Source organism: Lepisma saccharinum (genome assembly GCF_977018435.1).
Source record: "Lepisma saccharinum chromosome 15 unlocalized genomic scaffold, izLepSacc3.1 SUPER_15_unloc_1, whole genome shotgun sequence".
NCBI lineage: Eukaryota > Metazoa > Arthropoda > Insecta > Zygentoma > Lepismatidae > Lepisma > Lepisma saccharinum.
In genome coordinates this window covers 120533-132750 of record NW_028142892.1, presented here as the reverse complement: position 1 = coordinate 132750, position 12218 = coordinate 120533, and the positions used below count along the sequence as shown (strand labels likewise).

General features: G+C 40.0%; 1 protein-coding gene across 1 annotated transcript in view; it reads left to right on the top strand.

Moving 5' to 3' along the window:
- LOC145982237 (trypsin beta-like) overlaps nt 1-12218 on the top strand; it is a 29191-nt gene that overhangs the window by 11364 nt on the left and 5609 nt on the right. Inside the window, exons 4-5 of the mRNA XM_083115809.1 lie at nt 2311-2519; nt 6701-6900. Of these exons, the coding sequence (XP_082971935.1) occupies nt 2311-2519; nt 6701-6900 (409 nt within the window). The remainder of the gene's footprint in view (nt 1-2310; nt 2520-6700; nt 6901-12218) is intronic.

Sequence of the window (12218 nt, the reverse complement as noted above, 5' to 3'; positions counted from 1 at the left end):
AAAATAGCATTTCTTTTACTAATAACTGTGCAAAGTGTGGTATTAGCGATGCCTAAATCTGCAGCTATATTACGAGGGAGAATCAAATGAAAACAGCAATTAATTTTTTTCCACTATTTTAATGCAGGGATAATGTTTGATTGTACATTATTTTTCTATATAGTCCCCTCCCAGTTCAATGCACTTACGCCATCGGATAGGTAGTTCTTTGATACTGTGTGAGAAAAGTTCTTTCGGTTGACTGTGTAGCCACTCGTGCACCGCCGATTGGACGTCTTCATCACACTTGCACCTCTGCCCTCCAAGGTGCTCCTTTAATGGACCAAAGATGTGGAAATCAGATGGTGCCAAATCTGGTGAGTATGGCGGATGTGGTAGGCACTTGAAGCGTAGGTCATCGATGGTTTTCATGGTTGCACGAGCAAAATGAGGACGGGCGTTATCATGTTGAAGCAAAACACCTGCACTCAGCAATCCCCTTCGCTTTGTGCGTATCGCTGGCCTCAAATGGTTCTTGAGAAGGTCGGTGTAGGTGGCATTAGTCACTGTCGTACGTGGGGGCATGTAGTGTTCCAGAATAGGACCTTTATTATCCCAGAATAAAGTCAACATGACTTTCCCTGCAGAAGGCTGGCTGCGAAACTTCTTTGGTTTCGACGAAGATGAATGTCGTCATTCTTTGCTTGTACGTTTCGTCTCCGGTTGAAAATGGTGCACCCAACTTTCATCCCCGGTGACAATGTAAGCTAGAAAATCCTCACCCTCCTCTTCATAACGTCTCAGCAGCTCTTGACACGCGTCAACCCAACGGACTCCGTTTCTGCGTCAGCTGTCGAGGAACCCACCTGGCGGACACTTTTCTGTAGCGGAGTTCGTCATGCGCTATGTGTTGTACTGAACCGAAGCTCATGTTCAGCAAGGAAGCCATTTCAGCCAGGGTGACACGCCGGTTTTCCAGAATAAGCCTATCTGCTGCGGCTATGGACCCCCGTGTCACAACTCGCTGAGCCTGACCCGGACGGGGAGCATCAGTCAATAAAGTCGTACCTTCTGCGAATTTCTTGCAGCAATCGTAGACGTGCCGCTGTGACAGACAGGCGTCCCCATACTTCGTCTGCATTCTCCGATGAATATAAACCGGTTTCACGCCTTCACTCCATAAAAATCGAACGCCTTCACTCCATAAAAATCGAATAACTCCACGCTGTTCCTGCTTGGTGCAACTGCGTAGGGGTGCCGCCATCTTGAATCAGCTGTTACTCACATCCAACCCCACCTACCGACACTGCTTCGTACTACCAGCTCGGAAAGACGTCAAGGACTGTCTGCAAATTTCCAAACGCCTAGAAAGAAAAAAAAGATTTTCAATGGCACTTTTGCGGTTTTCTTTTGATTCTCCCTCGTAGTTTTAGTTTTACGTGGATTAGCGTACACTTCTCGTATAAATTTAACTTTCTGGTCAAGCGTGTAACTTTTCCTCTTTCTGTTCTCCATGGCTAGTAGCTGCTGAAAACTGTCACTTCTGTGACATTGTTGTAGCTTGGTTTCGTACAAATCAATTGTATTTTATGAAAATTACTACGTGTAACACCGAATTACGTATAAGTGCATTACGTACAAATAAGGTTTAACTAACACTTTTAAATTATATTTTTCCGGAACCTACAGTTACGTATAAAACAGAATTACGCAGAACTGAGCTACGTATGAAGCAGTTTCAACTGTATTTGAAGGGGGATAAGGAGGGATTCTCCTCTCCTGCTTGTTAATTTTTTGCTCTTGGGGAGAAGTTAGATGTACAGTGGGATCCATGAGTATTACAGTGCAAATTGTCCATTACTATTTTCATTAATTTTTCTCTTGCATGCAATGTGTTTTTAAGCGAAGCATTTTTATGTATGCTGGTGTAGAAGTTGTCAACAGCATGCTTTGAGTTTTATTTTAATTCTTGAAGCTCTTATTGGGTCAAATAAAATGCATGAACATGGTGATGGACAATTTGCACGGTAATACTCGTGGATCCCACTGTACCTATCATGGGAGTCGAGAGGGTCCTGGAAATTAGCATCTTTCATTTCAAGTTACTAAAAAAGCAGAAAGCTTGTGATTTTTATCGTTAATAACATGAATAAAGCTAAATTAGTTAGTTTTCGAATAGCGTAACCAAGAAAATGACAGATATGATTTTTAAGGGTTTTGATCTCTGTAAAAATATCAAAATTCTCAACTAGTTTTATAAAGTAAAAACAGCATTAGATCGAAAATTTTCAAAATGACCCACCACTATGCGTTCTGTCTGTCTCCCTGCAGCTCCCCCAACGACATCACGGTGGTTTTAGGCGTTCATGACCTTGACGAGAAAGAGGGCCAAGAAACTTATTCCATAGACTATTATATTCTTCACAAAGGCTACAGCGCCACGCCACAAGCACAGTATCGAGATATAGCTGTCATTCGAGTGGCGAGGGATATCGAATTCAGCAGGATTATTAGTCCCGTATGCTTGGACACCATCGCAAGTAAGTAATTTGAAATGCAGACTAAATTCAGGATTTAGGAATTAAAACCAAAGAGCAGGGTGCGAAATCATTTAAGACTGGTGGGGGAGAAAGATCTTAATCTACAAACCCCCCTCCCCACAAACATACATATAAATTATACGATATACATATTTATAATGTTATAAATAGTAAAAATAAATTACTAAATTAAAACTATATAATCATAATAATTATTGATATTATAAAGTAGCAAACTACTTCCATTACTAACTGGTTAAAGATGTTAATAAATTATGAAATAGTTGCAGTGGTTTTATTATATGTAAGTTTTTTTAAAGTTTTGATTTATGTTAATATATATCAATTAGATGTCACAGTTATTATTGTTTTGCATTATTGTTTTAGTTTTATTGTGCGTTTTGATGTAGATTTGTTAATAATCTCTTGAGAGAGATAAAGCATTGGAAATTCACAACTACACTAATTTGTATTCGATATTATTATATTATTTTTAGTACAGTATATTTCAAATTAAAAGTAATTGCTTATCTTTTGTTTGTTGTAACAAAAACTCAGCCCCGCCCGAAAATTTTTCGGTGGGGGAATTTTTGAGGTCAATATTGTTGGTGGGGGAAATCCCCCAGGATTTCGCACCCTGCCAAAGAGTGAATAATGTTATTATTGTTGAACTATGTTTATTATAATATATATTATAACTCCTCAGTAGCGGCGATTATGGGGGCAGTTGCCCCCTACTTTTTGCCACTTTTACCCCCTCATAATGCTAAACCTTATCTACTATGCTAAACCTTATCTACCAAGGTAAAGTAAACCTGCCTTGCCCCGCCCCCTCCGGCCACCACTGTAACCGCTCATAACATGATGACTGCTATTACGCAAAACTCTACTACGCGTAGTTCTAGCTAGTCCCTAGATCAAGTGGGTTGCCCAGTGCGAATCCTTACTATCGGATTGAAAATTATGGATTCTCAAGTTCGGACTTCAATTTAAAATTAACCAGTAGACATACATAAAAACGCAGTTTCCACGGTTAAACGGACATCGCTATAGTGACTGAACGTGCAGTGTTGCCACGTTCAACACATATCTTTACTCCGTTGAATAAATATCTGTATAAAATCGGTTTCGCAATGTGAATTGACAATTATAATGGGTTTCGCAAACAGCTGCAAGGAGCTTCATCATAACAAAACCAAGGCTCTGTCCGAAAGGTACAAAGTGCAGACTTGAAGTATGGTCTTGGCGGAAGTGACGTCACCTAGTACAGTTCGAAAGCGCCAAGAACAGAAGGACGCAAGTACACAGCGTGCAGTACAGATGGTTGGTGACTAGGTCACGTGGTTTCCACACTCGTTGTTCATTTGTTTAAAATCACGGAGGTAGAAAGCGAACAGCACAGTTTAAATGTACGTTATTGGCCAGCAAGTTGTTAGTTATAGTTCTTCTAATGTGTGGAAATGTATGTGTACGAGCATTTGAAAATGCTATGTGATTTCTATTGTGAAAAGCAAGTGTTTAAATGCCGAGGAAAACAACGAGTACTCAGTTTTATCTCCTGATCGTATTTGGCGCTGCAGTCGAAGTGCAATTCGAAAGACAACATTTCCAGTCCACGACTTGAAGACCGCACTCCAAGACCATTCTCGGAGGTTCAAGTACGGTCTTGCACTTTTCGGACACGGCCCAAGATCGTATTTGTAAGACTATCCAATACTAAGAAAAAGTTGGTTCACAAAATTCATAAAAGCGTTTTCTTGGCCGATTAAAATAATCTGAAAATACGTCATAGTCGAAAAAAATTGGTTAACATAAGTTAACGCAAGCTAAAGCCCCTATCACACGGAACTGGATTTCTAGTTGGAATGCCCTGGTTGGCTATGAACTGACTTTCCAGGTAGAAATCATGGCCGCCTGGCTGACTGTTTGACTAGTTTTGAGGAATAGGACATGTTCTAATTGCTACTAACTTCTTCGACTAGATTCTGTGGAACAGCCAATCAGAGCAAAGTTTGGCCATGTGAAGATAATCTGTGAGTTTGCAAAGTAGCCTTTCTTGTCTGTGGTTTCCGAGTGCATACAGCACGAAAGGTATGTTTACAATTGAAAAAGCTAAAATATTCTTCCATACGTGTATAGTAAACGTTGTAAAGTACGTATTTTATCAGCGCCGTTCTTCTCTACCTAAAACCATTTAATGCGAAGCGATATTCCTCTCCGTTGAATAGTTATCGTATTTTAAAAGTGTGAAGTGATACGTTGTTTACATTTCGCGCGGCCGCCATTATGGGAACGAAAGACTATCGACAAGTACGGTATAACAAGTACCGTGTGAGGCGAAAACTAGCAAATGGGTAGCCAGTCCAGCGTCAACTAGAAATCCAGTTCCGTGTGATAGGGGCTTTACTCAACGCGCCTTTCATGCTGTATACGTTATACATAGCTGGAGTAACACTCGGAAACCACAGACAAAAACGCTCCTTTGCACACTCACAGATTATCTTCACTTTGCTCTGATTGGCTGTTCCACAGAATCCAGTCGAGGAAAGCAAGTAGCAATTAGAACATGTCCTATTCCTCCAAACCAGTCAGCCAGGCAGCCATGATTGCTACCTAGAAAGTTAGTTCAGCGCCAACTAGGGCATTCCTACTAGAAATCCAGTTCCGTGTGATAGGGGCTTTAGTACGCTTGCTTCTAATCTACGTATATATCGATTACAGTGGAATAAGTGGCGGCGATTGGGCGGTTCCAAAAGTGGGAGGGGGCAGGGTGCCAAAAATAGGGGGAGGACAGTTTACTTTCCGTTGGTAGATAAGATTTAGAGTAGCACGGGGGCCCCTCCACGCCCCCCCCCTTATCGCCGCCACAAATGGAATGCATATATGGAATAAACGTTCGGGTGTCATTTCGCAAAACAAGAAACAACCAACTTTTCGCTTCTCATCCAGCGTTCTACAGACTGCCCAGCCAATTCTACAAGTTAACAGGACAAGTAGACAATTTTTATAATCAGGCACGCTTTAAAAGGCTATTGTACAGTAGGATCCATGAGTATTACCGTGCAAATTGTCCATGACTATTTTCATTAATCTTTCTCTTACATCCTATGTTGATTGATTGATTTAGTTCATTTTACTTCGCGTTTTGTGCCTCTTGGCTAATTTGCGAAGATGGGGATGAGTGATGAATGATGAATGGACATTCACAAACAACCAAACCCGACCGGGATTCGAACCCGGGACCCTTGGTGTCGCAACGCGATGTGCTAACCACTCGGCCACAGGGTCGGGAATTACATCCTGTGTGTTTTTTAAGCGACGGATTCTTATGTACGCTGGTGCAGAAGATGTCAACAGCTTGTTTTGAGTTTTCTTTTAATTCTTGAAGCTCTTATGGGGTCAAATAAAGCGCATGAACATGGTGATGAACAATTTGCGCGGTAATACTCATGGGTCCCACTGTACAAAAATGTGTAAGGCTCTTAATCTGATATAATTTTTTGTTTGTTATTATTTTTGTTGTTCTTTTTCCACTGTTATACATTCCAATGTAAAATAGCTAACGCTGTATTTGGAACTCTTGTTAAATAAATTACCGGGTAAAATAGAGTAAGACGGAGCGAGACTGCTCATTTTGCATTCAATGTTTTTTTTATGGAACTTAATGTATATTGACATGAAAAAGTAAGACATGATTCATTATCGGTTTCAAACATGCGATCAATTTCTGACAACGCAACGATACTGGTGCAGATGCAGACGTTATCTACTTATAACACCATTAAGCCTTGTTTCCATGATTATGAAAAACTAAGTATGCTGACCAAGGCAGTAATTTATTTTATTAAGAACATAAACTAAACGTAACGTTTCAACCTTCTAGCAAGGTCTTCATCAGACTCTGTATCAAGGACTTTTGTACTTGATACAGAGTCTGATGAAGACCTTGCTAGAAGGTTGAAACGTTACGTTTAGTTTATGTTCTTAATAAAATAAATTACTGCCTTGGTCAGCATACTTAGTTTTTCACGTTATCTACTGTTTCGTTGGAGTTGTATACAACTCTTGAATTTCGTATTGTGTAAAATAAAACCAAGCAACATGGTGATGGACAATTTGCCCTTTAATATTTATGCATTCTACTATGCAGTGTACACTTGTCCTATCTTGTCCACCACCAGACATCGGAGACCACGCCAATTTGTCCGTTGCCGGCTGGGGGAAGGAAGGTGAAACCATGGCGACCATCAGCAACATTCTGCGGTACACAACAGTCTCCTACGTCCCTCTAGCGAAGTGCAAGGGCCCGCAGTACACGTACGCCAAAATTCTGGACTACGATATGTTCTGCGGCGTGGGGAGAGCCACCGATGCTTGCCAGGTATAATCTTCATTACTTATACACTACGTCCCAAAATGTACTTTAAAACTTTGATGTCATACAGTACAACTTGTAATTGACCTAGAGGAATATACTTTGTTGAAAATGATTCACCAACGCATAAAGTTTTTTTGTCAGGTATTGAATAAGATGGTGCACCACCACACTTGGCCCCAGACATGAGAGATGTACTGGACAGGACATTTCCTACACGTTGGGTTGGAAGACATGGTCCAATTTCCTGGCCTTCTAGATCCCCTGACATTATACCCCTGGACCCCTTTTTGTGGGGCTATGTCAAAGACACAATGTACAGCACTCCTTCCATTGATCTTTATGATTTGAAGGCCAGAATAACAGCTACCATTGCCCCAGTTGACAGGAGGATATGGACAGAGTTTGAATTTCGATTAGATGTTCTACGCGCCACCAGAGGCGCGCATGTTGAAGTGGACTTTCTTTCTTCTTTCTTTTTGTGTTTTTTTATTTTCTTTGGTATTTTGATGTTTTATATTTCGCAAACTGTTAGATATTTAAACTAAATTTGTAAAATGTGAAGTAGAGATGGTTAAGTGTAAGAAAAGGCTTGTGCCTTAACTTCGCCATCCAAAAGAAGAAGTAAATAAATTAATAAATAAATAAAAAATAAAACTTCATGAGTTAGTAAATCAAATGGGACATGGTTGTCAATTGTGCCGGCCCCCGTGGCGGAGTGGATAGCACATCGCGCTACGACGCCAGGGGTTCCGAGTTCGAATCCTGGCCTGGGCAAGGATGTTTGTGAGTGTCCATTCATTAATTTCATCGTATCATCACTTATCCCCATCTTCGCAAATGAGCCAAAAGTGGCACAAAAAGCGAAGTAAAATAAAGCAAATCAATCAATTTATGTCAATTGTAAGTTGTGCTGTATGGCATCAAAGTTGTAAAGTAACTTTGGATACCGTGTGTTACTCCCGTGACACACAGGCCATGTTCGAAAGGTACCTGAAGTGAACACACTTAGAGAATCGAAGATGGTCTCGCAGTTCAGTCTCGAAGTCTTGGACTGAAAGCGAAAATCTTTCGAATTGCACTTCGACTGCAGCGCCTCATGCGATCAGTAGATAAAACTAAGAACACGTTGTCCCTCCCCTGCGTTATAAACACTTATTTTACACCATAGAAATCACATAAAAAAGTAAAGTGCTCCCCTGTGCTTTGCACCACGCCATGAAGGAGTATAGAAATCACATAGCATTTTGAAAAGTTCTTATGCTTACATTTCCATACAATAGAAGAACTACAACCAACACCTGGCTGACTTTCGACTTCCACGATTTCAAATAAGCGACGAGGTATGCATTACTGCGTGCTCCTCGTTTAATTGGAGCTTTCGAACTGCACTATACCGCGTTTGTTACAACCTGTCCCGGTTCCCGCGCTAGCTGGTCGCTGGCTTTTCTCCGTGCTGGGGAAAGTCAAAGCCAGGCATCCAATTAAAATACGCAACGTCGCAACAGCGTCTACGTAAGCGCCTCTCTTTTGGCTTCCAATCGCTCCTCGCTGCGCAGCAGACGATTTTTTCCTCGTTTCCCATTGGCACCGAAACTGTCGAGCGATCGCTAGCGCGGGAAACGGGACAGGTTCTAACAAACGCGGTATAGGTGACGTCACTTCCACAAGACCTTACTTCAAGTCTGCTTTTTGTACCTTTTGGACACAGAGTTAATTTATCGTAAATAGATATGCACATTTTCGTTGATTACAAGCCGGACCGCGTGGCGGAGTGGTTAGCACATCGCGCTACGACGCCGGTTAGGGGTTCGAATCCTGGCCTGGGCATGGATGTTTGTGAGTGTCCATTAATCAATTTCATCATATCATCACACATCCCCATGTTCGCAAATTAGCCAAAAGTGTCACAAAAAATGAAGTAAAATAAAGCAAATCAGTCAATCGCTCTGAGTTTTTGCAACATTGTGCTGCAGAACATATTTTTCCTAATTCCCAGACGAATTTATTTCCCCTTGATAAAGTCGCCCGTTTCAAAATTCCAAAGTGAAGGGTGTCGCGCCGGGCAAAGAAATCTAGTCTCCGAAATCTCGAACTAGAGCTCTGCTCGTAACTGATTTGCAGGATTATGTTTACCATGAACAAACGAACCAACTAAAAGAGTGTTCTCAATAATGAATAACATTTCGACAGAAACAAGTTAAAGGTCAGAATCGCGTTTGCATCTTTGTGTAGTAAAAGCAGATTTATTTCATTCATGTAGAGTCTTATAATTTCTTGTAATAATCATGTACTCTGTTATATTGTGTTACTTTTGTGGGGTTAGGTGACAGATCAGTATTTGCTGAACTTCATCCAAGAATATAAACTATTGCATATTAAAGTTCACTTGATGATACGATTACAGAAGTTATCACGAGTTTTGGGTTTTTATAAAAGAAACATAAGTGTAATCGTTAATAACCATAAATAGTAAGAAGTATAACAACAACATCCAGTTTATCTATGAGACTTGGAGAAGGAGAGAAGAGAAGTAAGTTCAATAATAGAGAAATTACAGAAGAGGAAAATGTATGAATGTACCGGGTGGTCCATTTATAATGATAGTATGGAATATCGCATGCAGAATGCATCCAATCAAAAAATTGCACAGAATAAAAGTTTGATACTATTGAGGGGGTAAGTCAATGCCGCAAAAATTTCGTCGCCGCCACCCACCCCTTAGGGGGGGCGGGGGGTGAATTTGAAATTTCAAATGGAACACCCCCATTGTTTTACATATTTGGATTCCGTGTTGAAAAAGAAGATTTTTTTTGTTTTAAAAATTTTATAAAAAAATTGCAAACTTCGAACATTTATAAACATTTGGTAGTTTCAGATCCATTCTGTTCCCTTTATGTAATAACGGTTTTGGTTTCCGTTGAGAACATTGCATAAACGAATTTTATTCAGAAAATGTTTGCAAAGAATTTTGCAAGAGAAAATTGTTTGCAATTTAGGTTTTTGTGTAACAATAAATAATATTAATTTGTTCCAACTCTTTGGTTTCAAGGAACAATTTCTTATGAACAACACAATTAAGTGTGTTACTACAAATTAGTTATCATTTGAGGTACACAAACAAATGTTTAAAGGAGCAAATGTACAAAATGATGACCGTTCTCTTCAATGCATTTCAAGACACGGTGTCTGAAGCTCCACACTGTTCGTCCCAAAAAGTCAGGAGTGATAGAGCCACAAGAATCAATCGTGGTAGCACTTTTGTTTAAGTAGTCCCCAAAGGCAGAAATCAGGGGACGTGAGATCGGGTGAACGAGCTGGTCAAGAAACATGTCCTCCACGTCCTATAAATTGACCAGGAAACTTTGTGTCCAATATGGCTCGAGCCTGAATTTAGTAGTGAGTAGTGTTGTTCATATGAAATTGTTCCTTGAAACCAAAGAGCTTGAACAAATTAATATTATTTATTGTTACACAAAAACCTAAATTGCAAACAATTTTCTCTTGCAAAATTCTTTGCAAACATTTTCTGAATAAAATTCGTTCCATTTGAAATTTCAAATTCACCCCCCGCCCCCCCTAAGGGGTGGGTGGCGGCGACGAAATTTTTGCGGCATTGACTTACCCCCTCAATAGTATCAAACTTTTATTCTGTGCAATTTTTTGATTGGATGCATTCTGCATGCGATATTCCATACTATCATTATAAATGGACCACCCGGTATATACATATATCAAAGGAATAAATGAATAAAAGGAAAATGTGTAAGTAAAAAGAGAATTGATTAAAGAGAACTATGTATTATGTAAGTAGTCGTGAAGGCAGTACGACATTTCCTTTAACTCATCCCTCCTCCTCCTCTGCTTGGAGGATGCCATCCTCCCCCCCCCACCAATTGCATTATTCATCACACCTTAGAGGTTTAGGTTACGTTTATGTTCAGCAATCAAAAACTTGTTCTTTAAGGATGATTGATTAGCAGTTATCGTTACTTACTTAAACATAGCCATTTCTGCAGCTATTGGATGTTCATAAATTATCATCTCTCACGAAGAGGTGCTTTTTATATCACCTTCATAAATGACTTTAGGAATGAGAAAGAACTGCATTTTGTTCTAATATGTATATCGATTGATTCCTATTATTGTATCGATTAGCTAACAAACATTGAATTGGAACTGATCTTCTAGTTCACCAACTTTTATATTTATAGGTTGCATAGTTTCTGAGATTATCGTGATGTCAATCATTGACTTTCGATTACTTGTCTCTTATGGACAGACGAATGTAAATCACTATTACAGATAATATTCACTGAATTTTATCAACTTTATCACTTGTTGAGGTTTCGCAAAGTTACGTGATCTTTGTACCTCATAGACGTGTTGACAGACCAGTATCGGTAATTTCCTTTATCTTTGTATCTGTAGTGTTTTCTGAGATGTTCGCAGTTGGCACTACTTTTACATGCAATAGCTGACCTCCGTGGCGGAGTGGTTAGCATAGTGTGCTACAACGCCAGGAGTCCGGGTTCGAATCCTGGCCTGGACATGGATATTTGTGAGTGTCCATTCATCAATTCCCCCATCTCAAGCACAATTCTAATATTTGCCAATGATTGCAAGATTACTAGAGGAATAAAACAGCCATCAGACATGCAACTTCTCCAAAATGACATTAACAGATTCTCTGAATGGTGTAAGCGATGGAAACTGTCCACAAACCCTTCTAAATGCTCTTACATAACAATTTCATTGAAACAAAATATTCTCGAAGGTATTTATACACTCACCAAACTCCCTCTAGCAAAAGAAGCACAACACCGAGATCTAGGTATCCTCATAGATTCTAAACTAACTTTCGATAATCACATATCAACCATCACAAAAAAGGTAATGCGTATGCTAGGTCTACTTTACACATTCACCGAAATAAATAACCCGAAAGCACTTTCCATTTACTTCAAGACATCTGTGTCTCCCATTCTAGAATATTGATCACCAATCTGGAACATGGCTGCCCCTTCTCATACCTCCAAGATCGAAAGTGTTCTCAGCTTTTTCCTCTCCATCGTTCGATATAGAGTGCCTGCCCTGAGACACCTACCTGAGAGAAATCTGCTTGTAAATCTGCACATTAATACCCCAGAAACTAGTAGATACATTGCAGATAAAAATTGCTATACAAGATAATAAATGGAAACTTAAGATGCAAAATCGCACTCAGAGCCGGATTAACCTATGGGCAATTGGGGTAATTGCCCCGGGACCCCCACCAAAAGGAAGCTGTGAAGGGCCTCCACCAAAAAATCTTTTAACCAGCT